The sequence below is a fragment of the Canis lupus genome, chromosome 32 (genome assembly GCF_003254725.2).
Source record: "Canis lupus dingo isolate Sandy chromosome 32, ASM325472v2, whole genome shotgun sequence".
NCBI classification, from domain to species: domain Eukaryota; kingdom Metazoa; phylum Chordata; class Mammalia; order Carnivora; family Canidae; genus Canis; species Canis lupus.
The window spans coordinates 27671618-27692865 of NC_064274.1; the positions used below are offsets into that span (position 1 = coordinate 27671618).

The window sequence follows — 21248 nt, forward strand, 5'->3', positions numbered from 1 at the left end:
AACTATTACAATACTGTAATAGTCCATCAGGAAATGATTATGGTCTGAGTGAAAACAATGACAATTGGATGGCAATAAGGCAGCAAAAGAGATCAATATTAAGGAAGAAGTAGAATTCTATAAATTAGGGAATAATTGCTTTGGAGCAGGGATAGAAAGCAGGAAGTCTAGACTATTCTTAGCTTGGACAAATGGTTGGGTGAGATTCCAGCCCTTGTAACATGAATGATCAGAGTTATTACATTGTTCACTAGGAAATGCCTCCTTAGCAATACAATATGCTTCTAACAGCTATGAAAATACCCATTTTCCTGTTTGAAGAATTTTGACAAAATGCATTTCCTCTGTCACAGTCCCTGTGATTTCACATCATACAACTTGACTACAATTGGCTATTTCCCTGAACTTTATCCATTCTGAACCCTATATCCTATAATATGTCCAAAATATGACCCACAAGTTTAGTTTCAGAGCTTTAAAAATACACCCACTTCTATTATTAAGACCCTTATCATGCCTTTAAAGATGTATTAAAAACATATAAATAGTAATACATCTCCAACGTGATAGGAAAAAAAAAGGAGAGAGCTCTCCTTTAATATCACAGACAGGATATTCTAACAGCAAGCAAGAGAACAGTTTGTGGTATGCAAGGATTAAACAAAAACTAAGTTTTAAGCAGAAAGGTGAAAGTATTACTACTGGCACTAAAATTTTTAAATAAATCCAAGAAAATCAAAACAAATAGGAAAAAGAACACAAACCAAAAAATACCTTCCACTTTCAATCCTCCCACTTATTAAAAAAAAGTAATCTATGAAGACAAAAATTGAGTTTGTGATTCCAGAATCATAAAATCCAATTAGATTACTTCATTCTTGGGTTGATTCTTACTAATTCATATTTGTCCGTCATAAATTAAGAGTGGAAAGGTCTTAATTTTAATAAAATAGCCTCTAATGATGTTAATTAAATAAGCAATATATTTTGTAAAGAGTGAGGAAAATACAATATGATATGAACTAACATTTTACTGATGATATAACTAAGGTTTAAAGGTGTCAGAATTTCTTCAAGGGCAAGTATATACAAAGATAGGCTAACCAGGTCTTCTGAATCTATATCCCATGCTCTTTGAGGTTCACCTGCTGTCCCATGTAGAAAATGTAACCATCTTCAACTGCATTTTCTTAGAAATAAAGTAAGACGGTGCACACGGCATACACCCAAAAGAGCAATACTAATGTAGGATAACAGATTCTGAGTAAACATGTCTATAACATCCAAGTACCATGTACAGCATTTTTAGTTGTCACCTATTCCTGGAAGTGGAGAGGAAGGCAGAGGTTAAGCACATCTCCAATGAAGAGATCTCATTGAGGCCAGAGGCTGACACGCTGTTGCAGAAGAGAAAGTGGGAGTGGTCTGAGACAATGTATGCTTCTGTCCATGAAGACCTACCTGTCTCTGCTTTCTACCTCCCCTCACTGGAGCTGATCCTAAAGTACTGCTGATCTTCAAGCATAATACCTTGAGTTCAGGGCAGAGTATCAAATGACTGAGAGGTTTTCAAAACACAGGTTTTGATCAATCAATTCAGTGAGTCATGACCAGCATTTTAAAGAAACAGAGAAAGAAAGAGAATAGAACAGAATAAGGGACTAGCATAGAACAGAACAGAAGGAAAGGACTAATATTTTTAAAATGTCTCCCTGCATTACTCATCATAAGAATATTTATTTTTGAAACTTTTTTTTCAGGGGTGTGTGTGTGTGTGTGTGTGTGTGTGTGTGTTTGTGTGTACTGGATCACAACATTAAGTATTTCTCTTTCTGTGCATCGCTGTCAGAAGTTTTAAAGGCATTGGCCTCTATCCTAGATGATGCTTGGACAAAGGTCAAGCAATCTGTGTTCTCAGCGGCCCATTATTTTCCTCCTTTTTTTTTATATGCTCCTGCTGTTCCAGTACAAACTCTCTTCAGCCAGACTTCTTGCTAATCATGTCACTAAGTGTCATGGCTGAAAAAAATGAGCAAGGGCAATACATGCAAAGCCACTCCCTTTCATTAATTTTGTTTAAATCCTACTGACACAGTTGTCATCATTACATCGTATTCTTTGATAATACATTTTGACATACAAAATTCAGAGCTGAAAAAGAGCTTCCTGTATAATTTATCTTCCACTAGCTTTGAATCAACTGAATTTAATTCTTCTGTAAAGCTTTGCTATTATGTATTGAACAGAAAACATTGCTTTTGATTATTTGGAAGACCTGTGTTAGAAGTCAGAAAATCCAAATTCCAGGAGAAGTTCTTTTGTCGCAGGCACTGACTGTAGTTCATGGGAGTAGATCAGGAACCTAGTGTGGTTCTTTCATACATAAAATGAGTTAAATTAGGTGATTTTTACTGTATCTGCCAGCTTCAAGTATGCCCACGTTAGTCTGTTGTACAAAGTCTGAAATTTGTAGATGATAAAAGGTTCTCTTGGTTCTTTCTATAAAGTTCTCTGTCTTGAATAACAATGAATAGGTATGTTTGAAGAATCCTCTTACACAGTTATGAAAGAACATTTGCCAGGTTGAAAGTAAATGTTAAGGAAATGTTTCCACACTAAAAATTAACAATTATTTCTAAAATAACAATGACAAAGAATTACTGTGGTAAGTATTCAAGCTATAAAAATAAACATTATATATTGCTTAAAATGTGTATGTACATATCATAATATGTAATGTTTTATAAGCGTAAATTATAGATTTATGCACATTCTAATCAGACATGAGTTGTTTTAACAACAGGTCTATCACAGAGAAAAAAGTGGAAGCTATTTAAATCTCAAACATTTAAATATGTAGGGTTCATGGGAACCTACACAGCTTTATTTCATCACCAGTGAGTGATGAACAGACCAGAGTATGAGAAGAATTTGGGCATCATCCTCGATTCTTGTGGCCTTCATTAGACTAACCTAAGGCAATTTTTACCAGGTTTTATTGATAGCTATGAGAAATCATAAAGAATTGGTTGCCTAACTCCTGACGATTGAAAGTTAGACACAAAATGTATATTTTTTATGGAGATTTGTTTGTTTGTTTCTGGAAAGTCTTCTAAAACTACAGAGCAGGTAAAGGGGCTTAGGAGTTCTATCAAAACAAACTAAGGGTAGATTTCTGCCTATGTGGCAAATGATTCCAAAGAAGGAAGTCATATCAGCAATGGAGAGAGAGTGGAACAGAAAAAGAAGAAGACTAAGGAAAGGACTTGAGGAAATGTCCACATTTATGGTCAGAAGTTTGTAGAAGGGCCAGTGAAAGAAAGGAGGAAAGAAGGAAGGAAGGAAGGAAGGAAGGAAGGAAGGAAGGAAGGAAGGAAGGAAGGAAGGAAGGAAGGAAGAAAGAAGGAAAGAAAGAAGGAAAGAGAGAAAAGAAAAGAAAGAGAGAAAGAAAAGAAACAGAGAGAAAGGAATAACCCAGAAAGGAACATGGAAATACGTAGCAACAGAAATAAGGGGTAAATTAAGTACAAAGACTACAGAGTATAGAGGATGACTGTTGGAAGGATGATCTTGGATTTCAAGAGATAAATTAATCCAATGCCTGTTGAGCCAAGTTTCAAAGGGTTAAGATGAAATGAAGCTAGAATGAGCAAATGAAGACCATTATTTGAATGTGAGCTGTCATTTGGTTTTAAGTGACAATTCTCCCCCACCCATCCTCCCATTTGAATGCAGTTTTTTTTAGCTCATCATCAGAAACACCTATCGGCAAACAGCTTGTTTCTAATACATTAAAAGAAATTTATCACATATTTCAATGAGATGACTTTCACTCTTCATTTAACATTGTTAAAATATTTCCAAATTACCTGCATCATAAAGGAAATGGCTCAGATAAAACAAAGAAAGTGAGGGAATGAAATGGGAATAATGAGCCCCAAATTTCTGAGTCGTCCTAGCAGGACAGCTGACACTCAGAGAGGGTTGTAAACCTTCCAAATTCTCAGTAAGCTCTCTGAGCCCCGAGTTGTGCAGAAAGTGTCAAGAAACTTGCCCTTGCAAGGACTCTTACTTTGGAGAATATCAAATTAATGCTGTTGGCAGCAGGCTCTAACATGTTGTTCAATTACTTTGGTTCCTGTGGTTAAATAACTAATATTGCCATGGCAGTTAGGACCTTCACTTACTGTGATTATATTTTAATGTCTGCTGTACCCTGGCTTCTGTGTAATTTTACCAATTACCCAATTATATGCTATTTTGCTTACTTTGTACAAGACAGGACTGACTCACCATCCCTCTTAATGTTAACATTCGATACAATTAACATTGATTAACATATTTCTGTGTGTATTTATTTTGTCTTGTTTTGTCTTACAATTCCTGGCCTTGGTGAAATTGAGTTCATTTGCTTCCCTCATGTACATTACATGCATTTATTTAGTTACCCCTGCCCAATTTGGGGGTAATATTGAGCAGCCACTTCCTATTTTGTGCGTGAGCACTTCACCTTACCTATTTCTGTAATGGAAGAAGATTCCATTCCATTATAGTAATAATGACGTTAGCACAGTAAATAAGTGTACTTTCCTCTCCCTCTGGCTCAGTAACATTAGTATCATTACTCTTATGGTTGCTATCGTTATTGTATCTTATTCGACATATTTTTAAGAAAAAAGAACCAGAGATTTAAATGACTTTTCTAAAAACATTAAGCTGGTTAGTAGAAAGTCAGAGGTGAGAACCTATTTGGAAACTACTGCTATCTGCTACAGATCATCTGATTCTCTCAAAGGCAGCTAGACGGAGCCAAAAGTAAGGAAAAAGTGAAAATAATAGTAGATTCTCATCCTAAATAATTCTTATCTATTTGAGCAGAGTATGAGTGATGCCATACCTCACAGTCCACCTGTACAGAGTCACTGAGAAGGCCCCTGCCTGCTGTCAGCAGGCACCTGGTAGCATTCAGATGCAGAGAGATGGATACTGGGGAGTGGGTTTTGCCTTTCTCCACTTAATGCTGTGTGACTTATGCAAACTGCATAACCTCTCTGGGTCTCAGGAAAATTATTGTTTTATCATTTCAAAAACATTTCATCATTTCTAAAAATAAGGATGATAATAGGACTTGCTCTTTAAAGGGATGTTAAGAGGTTCAAAATAGTTAATTAAAATGAAACATTTGGAGCAATGCATGCCACAGAGTAAATAATAAATGGAACCTCCTACTATAATTTAATGTGTGCTCATAAGTACTTGTAAGCCAGTTAAGGAAACAATATCTCTGAAGATCATGCACTTCCTTCAGTCCCTAGAAAAAAGAACATGGTGGGGCACCTGGGTGTCTCAGTTGGTTAAAGCCTTTGTCTTTGGCTCAGGTAATGATTTCAGGGTCCTGGGATTGAGCCCCACATCAGGCTCCCTGCTCAGTGGGAGCCAGCTTTACCCTCTCCCTCTGCTGCTCTCCCTGTTTGTGCTCTCTCTCTCTCTCTCTCTCTCTCTCTCTCAAATAAATAAAATTTAAAAAAATAAAAAAGAAAAAACAATACTCTTACTTGGAATGATAAAGCATAAGATGGAGAGCTAACATCTTTTAGGAAATGTTTGGATAGATCTACCATTTTAAGAAATCAATCCTCCTAATTATGATGCTTTGATTTGTTTTACCACATAGTGTACTTATTCACTCATTGATTTTATATACTTGTTTGTTTTAGATAGGGTGAGATAGCTAAAATATGTACAACTATGAAATATGTAACTATTCTCTATACTAAATCATAGCACATAAGTGGAATCAATTAAATTAGATTGTAATATATTCAAAAGGATATCTGATGTACATTTGTCCCTTTTATTTGTAGAAGAGAGAAGTAACAAGGTTTTAACAAACTTACTACTTTTGTGCTTTTTCTGATTTCATTTCTACATTTATTATTTGGAGCACATAGATAAACTTAAAGTCGTATTAAGATCCCACAAATATAATCTGTTATAGATTCAGTAAATGTGGAATCAGTATTGAAGTGATAATTCAGTTTTTTAGTGCTACACAAGCTAATTACTTGAGTTAAAATACAGCGTTTTAGATCTGATATTGAACTCCCTCTGCGTTAAATTTTTCTCTGATTCAGTTTACAAGGATTTATGGGATAAGCTCTCCCTAGGGACATTTGATTAGATGTTGGTATCATTCATGACCTTCCATCATTGGTTTGAACCCAAAGAAGTGGGCAGTGACCCAAAGTTGCTAGCATGAGAGACTTGTTGGGAAACAACTACTTAAAATATTTGGGTGGTGACTTTTCTTCCTGTGGACAGATGTTCCTATCAAAAAAATCTCCCATATTTTATATCAGTTGACCTCTTCGTTTGGGAGAATGATTTATATTTGTCCTGAAAAAAAAAAAAAACAACAATTAGAGAAAAATATGTTGCTGCTCTCTAGTTCCTGGCAAGAGTGGACAGAGAAGAGAAAATTAACCTCTGCTTACCTTACATGGTAATACTAAATTTTCATTATTCATTCCATATTTAATTTTTCTGTGTTGTCTTAAAGCAGTCCTACACAATGCAAAAATCTATCCATTAACTATTATTAATTTTGTTTCCTCTTGGGTTCTGCCTCAAATTAAAAAAAAAAAAAAAGACTCCGTAAGAGTCATGGACAGACACACTTATTGCTTAAATCTTTTCAATATTCCAACAAATAACTACAAGCAGCTTTATTTCCTTTATTGATGAGTACAAGTAACTAGAAGTCTAACGAAGTAAAATGACTTTAAAGGGCTATCAGGGAATCACCGATAGAAATAAATTGTAATTCATTTTGATGTTACATCAATATCAAAGAAGAAACAGCCAGAGAAGAATAAATCTAAAACGGTAAATATGTTGAGTGTTATAAAAACCTCTATATATAACAGGTTGCTTTAATATCCATTCAAAATGATTGTGTGGGGAAAAGAAGAAATGGCAGTATTCTCCTAGAACAGAATATATCAGTTACCTTTCTATTACATTACTTTCTCTACTTTAAAAACTATAAGATTTGAAACATCCTGGAAGGAGTTTGCATTAGAGGGGAGTACTAAAGAAGACTCTGGTAGGGTCAAAGTCACAGCTGGAGTGAGTTTAAGTAAACTTGTCCCTTGCTCTCTCTATTCTAGCACAAAAATAAAATGATGGATGCTCATAGTTATATTATCGTTAAAATACTTTTCTTGCTATTCACAAGGTCACCTTCCACTTGTATCAACTATCAATTCTCTATTATTCACAGTGAAGTAAGAGGAATCTTACTGTGGATCGCTTCAAAATCTATTTTAGAAATATCAAATTTTGAAAATGATTTGCTTTCCTGATTACACATAGCATCAGTTGATGTCCAGAGGAAATCACAGATATTTACTCTCTAGCAGGAGAAAGTTGGGCTGGGGTTAAAAAAAAAAGTCATGGATAATTTCAAAAAGTGAAGCAATTATCTATAAAAAATAGATTATCTAGTTTATGTATAGTTGATTTTTGTGAGCACTTCCATGAGTGTTAACACATACAAATAGATGTGGCACTTTTATTAAAGAAAATGCAATACACAAATATTAGTACTTTCTAACCAACTCCCTCAAACTTCTGTTTCAATGTGTTTCAAGCATTCTTTTTTTACAGCACCACTTCCTCCAAACCTGTCTCAATGTCCAAGTTATATGAGAAAATCAAGAAATCTAAATTTATGTTATACCAGTTTCCAACTTTTTTTGTAGAGACACCTTCCAGGAAGCTTACTTACATGTAAAACATAATTATTTTCTACTGTCCTAATCATAACTTTTAAAAATATTTTAAAACCCTATAGCATTGCATTCAAATTAACCTTGTCTCAAAAAGACAAAGCAAGGAGTAAAGAAGACTAAAAGAAGTAATTACAAGCACAAATCCAAAAGGTTTTCCATTTACAAAAAAAAAAAAAAATCCAAAATGTCTTTTTCCATTTATAAAAAAAATATATATATATATTTAGAGAGAGAAAGAGTGACAATTGCAAAGGTAAACTGATTTTTTTAAATTGCTTGTTTTTTAAGTTCTTCTTAAGGGTGGCCCATAAAAGTTCATTACCTCAAACTCCAGAGGTGATGTCGAGCAACAGTGTACTTATTCAGAATATATGTATCCATGTGATATTGAGGATTTTGTTTAAAATTGTTTTTAATTTAGAATGTTTGAAATAATCTCTTTAGAAATCGAAATATATTGACATATATATACATTAGTAACAGTCCACAACTTAATTTATCACATATATATATACGTACATACACTATCTTTTAAACTCGTAAGCAATAGATGGAAACAGAAAGTCAGACGAAAACACATATGTGAATAATTCAGCAAAATCATTTTCGCTGCTTCTGTTTCAATCACCTGAATACTGCCATATTCAATTTTCTATGTCATTTTCCATCATAACTTATAACCGTCTTTGAAAGCAAACCTAAAAATGAGAACTATAGCACCTCTGGAGAACAGTACATTCTCTTTCTGGGCTAAGTCTTTCCTGAAACTCAAAGGCATCTTTTTCAGGAGTGATTTACAAATAATCCACCTTCCCTACAGAACAAATAGAATTCCTTTAAATAAGAATGCTTTCTTCAAATGAAAACAGACTACACTGAATCAAGAAAACCTTGGGCCCATTTTGTCTCATTTTCACTTTCGTAGATTAATGAATTAATAAATTCCTTCAATAAGTTATCTTTCTGCAATGGCAATAAAACTTTTAATTCTTTATTTGGAAAGTAAAAAATTGACAATTATTCCATTTTCACTCAAGAAGAACAAAGACTAAATTTCTAAAATGCCTACTTGAATTTGTATCCTACGGTTTCCTGTTCCTATATCTCAGAAACATACATTTTAGCATCAGCAATCAAGGATGGGGGAGAGGGAGAAAAATCCAATGAACAGTCCTCAGGATAATACTACCTAATTAGCTAGTTTGATCAGCTGGCACTTTATTTCCAATCTTCTCAATCAATCATATTTTTCTATTCTGATGCATAAAAATTCAGCTAAGCTGCACTTCTAGATTTTTTTTCTCCAAAAAAAGGATGCAGCTTCTTCCTGTTTGAATAGTCTTTCTAGCTTCCATTCAGTTATTGAAAATGAGGGTCCTAAGAATTTCAGAAACCACATAACTAGTAGAATAACAAAGGTAAAGAGACCTGTAAATATTCAAAGAATTCCTCTTTCTCCTTCATAGAAGATAGATTTTTTCTATTAGTTTCTTCTCAATAGCATACATTATAGATCACCCGTTATGAAAGCAAGAAGCCAGAAAATAAAAAAGATAATCCTCTCATTCTCCAGCTATATTACTTCTACTCAACTCAGTGTTTTATTTTATGTTACCATTATCTCTCATAAATTACAATTTTCTTACAGATCCAGCATCAAATCTGAAGGATACGGTGTTACAGTTAAGCAAATACAATGAAATATATTCCACAGAACCACTAAGTTATGGAGAGTGTATAAGAAATTCAACTCAAAAAGAAAGAAAAAAATGAAAGAAAGAGATAAGAAGAAGAAAGAAAGAAAGAAAGAAAGAAAGAAAGAAAGAAAGAAAGAAAGAAAGAAAAAAAGACATTAAACTCATTTGTAAAATAAATACATTTTCCATTTGAAGACATCCAAATAGAGTTGCAATCTCTTTAAGGAGCAGATATTTGGAAAGAGAGCAAAATAGACATATCAAAACATAAGGCATAAGCTAGATTTTGGGATGCAACCCTAAATTTAGTCCATGTAACCCCATGGCTAATGACAGTTCTGACATAACTGATAATTTGATTCAGGAACATCAAGTGCTGGGGCCCAGTGGTGACAGAAAGAGAAAGTCTTTTACAGAAACTCACAGAATGTACATGGATTAGAATCGAAAGAAACCTCAGAAGATCATTGGATCCATCCCTCTGTCCTTAGCTAAACTAAATAAACATCTAGCTCTCTTTAACAACTGATGAGATGGAATTTGAAGTCAAAAGCATTAGAGAAAAGTCTTATGATTTGGATTGGCAGCATCCTTTTCTTCTAACCTTTGCCTCATCTCATGATGGATATCTAAAAATTGAGCGTTATGCCCATTACTATCGAAAGTGTCAGGGTGTTTCAGAGGGAAGAGTAAAACGGAATGAGAATGGTTGCATACATGCGGAGGTATGTGCACTTGTGTGAGAATGTGCAGGATGTGTATGCAAGTAGTATGTATGTATGTAGTATATATAGTTTATTTCCCTCGAGACCTTAAAAAAAAAAAAACCTGACTATAGACTCTTTATTCCTTTGAAAAGATAGCTGAAATGGTTAGCATTTTAAAGACTAGGAAGCAGGACGCCTGGGTGGGCCAGCGGTTGAGCGTCTGCCTTCAGCTCAGGGCGTGATCCTGGGCCTGGGGATCCAGTCCCATATTGGACCCCCTGAGAGGAGCCTGCTTCTCCCTCTGCCTATGTCTCTGCTTCTCTCTGTGTGTCTCTCATAATAAATAAATAAATAAATAAATAAACAAACAAACAAACAAATAAATAAATAAAATCTTAAAAAAAAAAAAAAGCATTCTAGAACTACAAAACTAGCAAAACTGTCCCCGTGAGAGGGCAGTAGGGGGCCAAGCGCTGGCCAACTTTTCCCTCGCTGCCCACCCAGGACTGTCCCTTGCTCTCACCCTTCACCCTGCCTCCCGCCCGCGCTAGGGGTAGGGCCGTGGACGACACTGAGAGCCTGAACAGAGGCTGCAGCGAGCTCTCTCCTCTGATGAAACGAGGAATCCCAGGATCTGTGGGGCAATGAACCACTTTCCCGGGGTGACAGTTGTGCTGAGAGGTGCGCGTGCTGTTTGGCGAGCTAGCTTTCAGTTTGGCTTCCTACAAAAGGAGCAGAAAGGGGGAGCTGTCATAGCTCCCGGTGCCCACAAGCCCCCACCCCCACCCCCACCCCCACCCCACCCGGGTCCTTGCGTGCCCAACGTTCACGTTCCTTTTACCCTGTGTGTAGGTTTGCATGACTCTTTGCAAGCGACTGTCAATCTGTCTGTGTGACAGAGGGACAGAAGCGCTCCAAAAGTTCCCTCTTGCAAAAACGCCTCCAGCATCCACCTTGCTATATCGCACACACACACCCTGATCGCCCGCGGTACGATGCTGCGGTTGTGGCTTCATCATGTTGCTGCCTCCTGGATGATTTATTTACCAGGCTACAGAAGTGAGAAATGGCGCGTCTATTGAAGTTTTCTGTCTGGGACCTCGCTTCTTTGAAAGCAGAAAGTGGTTGGGACGGAAACAGGACCCAAAGGGGGCAAACGGCCCCCTCAATTCAAGATCGTAAAACGTAACGGTTCAGAGACCAGGACCTGGACCCAGACTGTTGGGATTGGAATCCCACTCCCACTAAACCCTAATTTGCGTGCCTTGGGCAAAGCGCTTAATCACTCCGTAACTCAATTTTTTTTTTCATCGGCAGAATGGGGAAAAGCGCCCTCACAACAGGGCAGTGAAGACTAAATAGAGGTAAACGCTTAGAACGGCGCCTGACGCAGAATCGTTGCTCTACGTTGGCTGCGATTCCCGTTCGCATCAGCACTGCCCTGGTAAATTTGGAGAAGGACCATTCCCCACCAGTACGCACTGGATCTTGTGCATGCCCACGCACCAGAGCAAAGGTGGGGGAACCGTAACCCCCGGGCTCCCAGCCCTCCAGCACCAGCCACCGCCACCTCCCCACCCAGGGAGATCTGCTCCCGGGAACCCCTCCCCAGCCGTGGGACGCGCCCCACCTGGGGGCGCCCTTGAAAGGTTGAGGGGTGCAAAGGCAAACGACGCGCTCGGGAGCGCTGGCAGCTACCGCTCTCGGCTGTAGAGTGCATTTGGAGTGTTTTCCTACCTGCCCCAGGTTTTTGCCCTTCTTACTGCCGCCGAAAGCCAGTCCTTGGTATGTGCCCGCCGATCGATTGGCGACCTGGGCAGGCGTCTCCCCGCCCAGAGAGGACTTGATGGAGTTGAGTTTGGCCCGCGAGCCGCCGAGCTGCGAGCTCTCCACCATCAGCACCGCGGCCAGGAGGAGCAGACAGCGCGACGAGTCCTTGCCCCGCATCCACGCGGCCATTTCCCGGCGAGGGGTCCCCGGGGGGCGCAAAGCCCGGAGGCGTGCGGCTGGACGCAAGGCGACGGAGGACCCCAACGCCAGGCCCCTCTCTCGGGGCGCGGGGGCCAGCGGCTGTTCCCCCCAACCCCACTCGGCCTCGCGGGGGGGCGCCCGGCACCGTGTGAATTCAGTCTCACGCCTCGGACCCGGAGCGAGAGCGGCCCGAGCAAGCCCCGCGTCTCCACCGGGGCAGGAAGTTCTGCGGTAACTGGAAGCAATCAAAGGCGAGGCGCCTTCTGGCCGAGGAGGCGTGACCCGAGGTGCTAGAAGAGCCGGCCCCGCGGACCGCGCCGCTCCGGGCGCTCCTTGCCCCGCGCACCACCGCGCTCCCGCGGGTCTCCGCGCCCCAAGTCTCCGAATTCGCTCCGGAGGGCCACAGCAGTGCTTTCCCTTCCGCCTCAGCTGCTTTCCTCTCCTCTTTCCCTTCCCCGTCTCAACCTTTGCAGGACGCAATGCCAGCGGGCGCCGTAACTGGGGTCCGGGAACGCCCCGGGCGGGCCCCGGAGTCCGAGGCCAGCAGAGGTCTCCCGCGCGCGCAGCACCGTCTCCGCGAAGCGCTGCTCCCGGTTCCCACCCCGCAGCCCGGCGCTGCCCGGGACGCCCAGAGCCCCAGCAGCCGCCGTGCGCGCCGCGCCGTCCCGCTCTCTGCCTTTGCTCTCTCGCCGCCGCCCCCTTTGCTTTTTATAGCTTCCCACAGTGGGGTTGTGTTTTTTTTTTTTTCCCTCCGCCCCCAATTCAAGAGTGACAAAGAGTGAAAACGTTCCTCTCACCCCCCATGTTCCCGCCCCACTCCTCTCCTTCCCTCTGCGGCTCCCCCTCCTGCCCCTCTCCCTCTTGGCCCCCTCCCACACCCCTCTGCTCTCCACAACAATTGGGAAAATGGGATTCATTCCCGGAGGAACGCGAGGCCTCCAGATTCCAGACAGCAGCCCCGGAGGTGGAAAGACCTTTGGAAACAGATGGAGGGCAAAAGTGGAAGTGGAGCGGGGCAGGTTGCCCCCGCCCTTGGGGACCGCCAGCACGACTTCTGGAAGTCCCCCCCCCCCCCCTTCTCCTGTGCCTGACTCCTAGAAAAGCCCTAGAGAGGACTGGGGGAAGCGAGCATCTGGGCGTTAAGGCTGTGCTCTGTGGACGCTCAAGTGCCTCCCGGGGGGTGTGTAAGGCTGCGCCGCGTTGTGTCCGGGGTGCCCAACTGACGCGGATGGGGGCTTTGGAATTGGGGAGAAGACGACGAGAGACAGGGAGAAAGAACTTTAGGATTTTCTAGGCTACGCCTTTTGTACCACTCCTTACCCCCCCCCAACCCCTTGAACCCCCACCACACCCGCCTGGTAAGTTTCTGTCTCCCAGGAGTTGGGGAAATGGGGTTCCGAGGTTTCGATCTTACAGCTCTACTGGGCATCTTTACCATACCAGGCAACCGTCCCCTTTGCGAAGAGAAAATCCCAAATGAGAATGAACTGAGGCAAAGGGGAGCCTTTGAGGTCCTGCCTTCCTCAACTTCCTGCCCCCTAGCCTCTGGGAATTCCAAGGGAAGCCTTTCCTGCCAGCCCCCGACTCCCCAGGTCGGGTCTGCTTCTGAGAAGATGAGAGGAGGTGCGGAGAGGGGCCGGGACGCGCGGGCGCGCAGCGCTGGGGGGCGCCAGTGGCAGCGGCCGGCGGGGCGCGGAGGTGCCGGCAGGAGACTGGCTGTCCCGGGCAAGCTCGAGGCTCGGGTTTGGAGCGGCTCGGCCGTGCAGCGCCAGTGTTTCTAATGCAATGAGAAGGGTTGTTTGGAAGTTGCTGTATTTGTCCTTCTCAGGCTCTAACGCCTGCGCTCAGGGAAATTGAGGCAGTGCCACAACTTGGCGGCTAACAGCTAGAGAACGGGGCTGACCTCCCGAACCGCACTGTAGATCTGATCTTCGGACCCTCGTTCTTCAATTTCCATACCCGATGCAGACGCACCCCAGGGTGTACAGGAGTATACATTCAACATGTCGCTAAGGGAGAATGATAGTGACTCTTCTTTTCCCCCAAGAAAGGACTGAGTTCTGAAGTGTCAATTTATGCCAGGGTTCTCCCAGACAGCACCAGCTTTGCATATTTCCTGCCCTGATCTGTGAATCTCTCTGGCCTGGAATGCTTCATTTCTTTCTTTCTTTCTTTCTTTCTTTCTTTCTTTCTTTCTTTCTTTCTTTCTTTCTTTCTTTCTCTCTCTCTCTCTCTCTCTCTCTCTTTCTTTCTTTCTTTCTTTCTTTCTTTCAACACAAGCAAAAGGGCATTAAAACTTAAAGAACCCTCTGGCATCTTTCTTATCTTTGAATTGCCTTTGTGCTTTCTTAGGATAGAGATTCTCACGCTCAATATTTTCCTACTTTTTAAAAATATGCCTAGGAATGGATTTGTAAGGACAAAGGAAGCATTCCAGGCACAAGTGGAGGGCAAGGAAACTCTATTAATAAGTACTTGTGATTCATGGTTTATACCTTAAAGAAAGTATATATATTTTTTGCCTTCTTTGTGATATGCCCATCAGAAAACATTAGAGAAAAGGAGAAAATTAGATTAGGAATCTATTGGTTTAGGACTTTTCAAAAGTATTTTAAAGCAAAGGGAAAAGACAAAAGAGAGCTATATATGTGGGCAAAAAAACACTCTACATCCTTTTGAAGGTTGTAACTATCCACCATGCGTGCGCTAAAGAAAGAACAAATGAACCAAGAGAGAATTTGAAAAGTCTTTGCCTATTTCCATCAGTTCCCTCTTTCCTTATTTCCAACCAAAGTAAGTTGCCATATAGTCATACCTAACTCCTGTCAATGCTCTGCTGAAAAGAAAAATGATGTCAAGCTCAGCAAACTCTCAAGAAACCCCTCAGCTCTGGGTATCATGATAGAGATTATCTCAGAGGCTTACACAATACCTGACAAGCAAATTTTTACAAATCAAAGTTGAAAGTCAAAGTTCACTTCTGTGTGCACTAACATTCTTCCACATACATAAAACTAAATCACACTATGGAATCAAATGTTACAACATACACAATTACACCTGAAAAGGAGGTAAAAACTAATTGCATTCATGATCTAAATGCTCTCTGTAAAATTGTACAGCAGACAGAAACCGACACACGTAACCCACATGTAGACAAGGAGATATGCATACACAAAATCAACTAATTGCAAATAAACATAATCCTTGGATTACTGTCATAGCCACACATGTGTTTTCTCATGTATGTTTTTATAAGCATGAAGATACAAACTTCATACTCTCCTTGGGAAAACATTTTTTATGCATTTTGCAATAACATCATTAGGGAGTAAATACATCAAAGCAACAAAACTGTACAGAAGTAAGGATCCGGTTTTCTTATTCAAAAGAAAGTACCTCTATGGACATTTTCTCCTTTGGCCATATTTTCCCTCTTCTCTGTGCTCTGCCAATCATCTTGCTTCCATCCAAAAGCAAAAACAAAACAAAAACACAACTGTCTCAGTAGTTGTTTCTGGATCCTTGTTTCCTTCTGACTACTCAGCCCCAAGGGGAGCTAAGTGCATATACATCGTATGTAACCACTCCTTACATAAGTTTGTTCAACAGTTCTTCATGAACTTCACTGTAGATTTATTAAGTTTAGGGTCTTGAGAATACAAAAGTGCGTAAGTCAGGGCCTTGATTATGGAGAGGCTTGCGGTCCACTGTCAAGGCCTTACCTTACTGAAATCTGCCTCTCACCCCTATTAGGAACCTTCCTCTGTTCTCATCTGCTACTAAATCCTGCCAATCTTGGTCTCTCACAGGGTATCTAGAACTTCTGAACTGGACTGAATTCATGTGACTGCACAAATAAAAGAAATTAGAGATGTCCCCCATAGCTTTTTCTTTTCTCATAAGTTACATGTACACTTTTGTAGTGTACTAGGAGACAAATACTCCTACATTTGTAGTAGAACCCAAAAGAAATGCCACTATTGTGGTCATTTTAGGTTAGTAATTATAGAAGTATGGTACTATGGCAAATTTGGGAAGGGAGAGTATAGTTTAGTAGCTTCCTTAGAATCTCAAATCACCTTGTCCACACAGGATGGACATGATATACCTTCTTCTTGTTGGATGTTAAAAGATTTGGAAAATATGGTTATGAGGATTTCCTCTCTCCACGGTAAACAAGGATACCTGGTTCTCTATTCTAGTAGTACTTACACTTTGGATCTTATCACATTAGAATTTCATGTTTCTCTGCTCTCTATAAAATTGAAGTTATTATTCATTATTATTATGAAATAATAGTACCATGTATTGCTATCAATCACATTTTACATAACCTCTAGTAAATATAAGTAGCACTGGTATTGTGAACATTTTTTCTTTCTTGATAAGCCTAATTTCCATACCAGATATGAAATTTGTATCTCTTGTTTGATTTCTGCCATATTTTCAGCTATTAACTCTTTTCTATATTGATTTCCTGGACAACAAGACCAGCTAATGAGGAAAAGCCTCAATCACTCACAGTTGAGGCACTGGCTATACTTGACATAAACACACAAGTGAGAGAGTTTAAGGGAAACTCTGAAACAGTGAAACAGTCAGAATCATAATTCCTTAGTTAGCTAAAGGCTTGATTTTTGATCCCTGAAATACTACTCATCTTCTTAATACTTTATCTGCCACTCAAAGGAGAGAGAGTTATTGAACAGATCCCTCCCCTAGCACCTGAACCCAATGAATAAAAAGTGCATAAATATTATAGCAAAAAATTCAAGTGGATAAAATTCTGATTCTTGTGCATGTGAGAGACCTTTGGTGAAATGGAAACTAGAAACCTTCTCCAAAAGTTGAACACCAGGCCTTCCCTTTGTGATGCACAATTTCTGCTGGTCCTATACACTACAGATCCTTCTTGGTGGTCCACTTATTCCCACTGCTGAATTCTGGCAGGCTGTTTCAAGATTTGTCTTTGGAAACTACTACATGTGGCTGTGAAGGAGAAACATATTTAATTCTTAAGAGAAGTTCATTGTAAGAAATCTCATCTTGATGAGCAAGAAAACAACTTCCCAATAATCTGGACCAGGAGCTTCCAAACTCTGTTCTTTAGGTCTCCAGAGCTCTAGGAAGTTAAAGCTGCCATATTTTTTTTTTTAACAGAAAGGGGTCCAGAAACATGACTTTTTAAATGTCTGCTTTTGTTATAGTTTTTTTTTGGGGCGGAGGGGGGGAGAGATGTGTTGGTTGATTGGTTAGTTTTAATCAACTGTTAACTGCTATGATTTGGAAGCCACAGTGAGTTAAGCAAAATAGCCTATGAACCCTCAACCTGCCAACAACAAAATGGATTGATTTCTACCCTGTTATTATTACAGATTATTTCCAAAACAAACATTTCTCAAATGGGGGAAACTATTGAAAATCTGGTGATATATTCAGTCAGAAACGATTTGGTTAATTTAAGTAGAGAGTATCAAAAAATGGAAGGGCAGGGTAGCTATTCCAGGCATGGTACAGTGTGTTTGTTCCTGTCAGTTATCTGAACCTATGACTAATGACCATGGAAAAACTTCAGCTATAAAATAAATTGTGGCACAGATTGAAAAATAATGTGAAGATTATTTGCAAAAAATAAGAAAATAAGTTCCCAAGGGGCAATTTAAAACCTGTGTTTGAAGCATAACTAGGATTTGGTCACAGAGAATGTAAACTGTGTTTAGTTTACTTTTGGGTGATCGTTTTGTAATAGATCATACCTTTTGATACTGTACGAATAGGCTGCAATGTTCAAAAAACAGTTTGAGGTGTGAAAAGTCAAGATATTAAACTACAATTGGTTTAGGCATTTTATAGATAACTGTCTTGGAATATATAGTAGTAATAAAAACAATAGTAATAAGCAAAATATATTAAATGTTTACTAAGTACCAGCTTGTTAAGTACTCTACATGCATTCCATGTATTATCTCTTATTTGGGTCCCTTAGTTCATGCCTTTAAAACGATGTCCAATATTAAAATAATACTGAGCAGAGTAACTGGCAGCACAGCAGACTCTCATTTTAGATATAATGCCCAGTTATGGCAACAATGTGGAGCACACCTAAAAAAGGAGAAAGTTCTATCATTGCAACAGAACTTAACACTGATTCCTCTGCAGGAGCGGAGCTTAGTACATGGTTACAAATAACATCAAGAATAGAAGTAGATGAACACATACATTGCAGCTTTGTCCAATGTAGTAAAGCCGTTTGGAACCTGAGTAATCATTTATCAGAGAACCAGAAAAGGCTCTCTGCTCTAAAGATGGTGTCTTAATTTGCACTTAGTCTTCTGCTCTAACAAAATACCACAGACTGGGTGGCTTAAACAATAGAAATTTATTTTCTCACCATTCTGGAGGTGAGAAGTGCAAGATCAAGGTACTGGTAGGTTTGGTTTCTTCTCAGGCCACTCTCCTTGGCTTGCAGTTGGTCACCTTCACTCTGTGTCCTCTAATGGCTGTCCCTTTTTTCCTTTGTCCAGATTTCCTCTTCTTAAAAGGACACAAGTCATTGGATTAGGGCCTAGCCTAAAGACCTCGTTTTTACTTAACAACCCTTTTAAAGACGTTATCCCCAAATGCAGTTACATTCTGAGGTACTGGAGGTCAGGATTTCATCATACAAATTTGTGGGGGAAACATAATTCAGCCTATAACAGATGGATTTATAGACACAGTGCATATTAAAACATTTGGGGAAGGAGTAACATTTCTGGAACTCTACCAGAGTTCCTAAACTTAATGTGGGAGATGTGTCATAGGTCTACTTAAAAATGTTATTTAAATTTGTCCTATTACATTTTACCTTTGGCCTTGTTAATGATATTAACTTCCTCACCATCCTTCTGTGTGTGAATTATGGCTGAATATGAACCCAGCTGACTGAGTTTGAATATGATTGTCAAGATTCCCCTGGGGCCCTGAAAAAGAAAACAAAGAATACAAGCTATTTGCCAAGAAGATAAGGTCATTTTTACATTCAAAAGGAGCACTTTGTTAATGAAAGATGGAAACAATAAGATACAGGAGTATATGATACAAAAATGAAATCATTGTAGATCAAAGAAAAAGGAAGCGGCAATCAAAAATAGAGTGGTCTAGCAATCAGCAAGTTGTTCTGTTACTAACTTAATTTGTCCATTTATTTAATTTGATTTGTTCCATTTACTCAGTAAATTAATAGTCAGCTGGAATCACAGTACCTTTAATTAATTCAAGGCAGTGCTAAATATGTGGAAGCAGAGGGAATATCTAATTTCACTGAAACTGCTCATGAAATCATACTTTAATATATGTGCACTTTGACCACTTAGCTTTTAAATTATCAAGAAATCTGAGAATAAGCTCAGATTTGGTTTAGTTTTGGTTATTGTTCTTTCTGAAATCCACTAAATGCTATTTTTGTTGTCAGTGTCAAGAATATATGTGCAGATTTGTATATATCTAAAATCGAATAAGATTAAGAACTTAACAACTATTTCCATATTCTAAAATTGGGTTAGCCTTGTTTTCCAATGTCAGTGTTGTATTTTAATTAATAAGAAAATGAAATTCTCAAGTCTCTTCTCATTTGGCCCATTAGGTATCAAAATGTATTCTATAAATAAGATCTTAGCATGGAATAGAATTATTTAAATTTTGAAAACTATCCTTTTTTTTCTACAATATTGAATATATTTCTTTCCTGTACTTAATACTGGAGCTAACATGGTCCCTTTCTAACATGAAAAGGCAAGATATAATTCTAATCTCCTGAGTACTACTTTCAAACTTACAGAATTATCTGATTTTCTTTCTACATATTTGCATAATTCCAGGAGATGATTCATTTAAAAAGCCCACAGTTGTAAGTTCTGGTTAAAAGTTATGCTTATGAAAGTCAACCACTTTTCATTCTTTTTAGTCAATTGTAGATACTAAGACCGCTAATTATAAGTTAATTTGTATACTATCTGCCACTCATTTGTAAACCATTTTCTGAATATAGCAGACATGATCATCTGCTTTTCTTTTTCAATGGCCACTTAATACGAAAATGTCTCTAAGGAAACCACTCTAAGTAATGTCTTTAAGTAAATCCAAAAATATGGGGAATGCAAATTGTGACCCATCATGATATTATTCTCTGACAAGAGAAGAATTCCTGTCAACTATTAGAAATGGATTAAAAAAAATCAGTGATCTTACACAGTTATTATCAAAATCCAAAGACTAGAAAAAGTCTAAGTTCATGCAGCAGAGGGCAGTAATGTATACTTATCAATAGTAAGAAAGATGAAGAATTAGAGATTATTACAAAATAACTTTTCTGGAGAAAATTGTTTAAAGACCTTTCCTATACCAATGTTAACTGAGTGGGAGATACCTGACAAAAGAATTCATCTATTCTTCCCATGCAGATGCTGTAATACTTCTTACTCCTAGTTTGCAAGGATTTAAAAACAAAAACAAAAGTTCTCCCTTACCCAACTCCATACAGGAGCCATCTCTCTTTGTTAATGTCCTGCAGAGGTTGCTTATGTGGCAACAAAGCCTACTGTAAAAACGTTTCCAAACCACTCAGAAACAAAGGCAGATAAACAGTGTCATGAATAGTCTAATTAATGTGCAGAATGCTTTGGAAATGAGCCACACAATTTAATCTTACTACCACTTTATTTTCAAACTGTCTCTGCCTAGCTGAAAAAAAATTGCAACAAAATCCAAGGACCTCAGTTCTTACCCTTCTTTTAGCTTCTGTGACTGCTTACCACCATAACAATATTTGCATCTTTTTTCCTGGCTCTCTAAAATGGTGCTTCAACAAACTGCTTCCCTCTTCATTCACTCTGTCCTGATTTTGTCCCATGTTCTATTGCTTGCAATAAACATCAAACAAATAAGCCCTCACAAGGGGTTAGTGTTCTTCAAAAAGCCTATAGGTAAAAATTTGAAGGTAGAGTCTAGGAATAAATATATGATGGCATAGTTTTCAAACTCCTGCTATACAAAACCAAAAAAAAAGACGCTTAAAATACCAAACCCAAACCAAAGAA

The 21248-nt window shown here is 39.2% G+C and overlaps 1 protein-coding gene across 3 annotated transcripts in view; it reads right to left on the reverse strand.

Annotated features, from left to right (window-relative positions):
• DKK2 (dickkopf WNT signaling pathway inhibitor 2) overlaps positions 1 to 21248 on the reverse strand; it is a 370758-nt gene that overhangs the window by 85688 nt on the left and 263822 nt on the right. For 2 of the 3 annotated variants that reach the window (XR_007407838.1, XR_007407837.1), the window contains exons 5-7: positions 19019 to 19133; positions 18563 to 18705; positions 15568 to 15631 (exon numbers count right to left, since the gene is read on the reverse strand). Coding sequence is in view for 1 of the 3 variants with exons in the window: in XM_025465828.3 (XP_025321613.1) it covers positions 11935 to 12156 (222 nt within the window). In the remaining 2 variants the exon portion in view is untranslated. Of the gene's footprint in view, positions 1 to 11934; positions 12845 to 15567; positions 15632 to 18562; positions 18706 to 19018; positions 19134 to 21248 lie in introns of those variants that run through there. The other variant, XM_025465828.3, reaches the window with a different exon arrangement.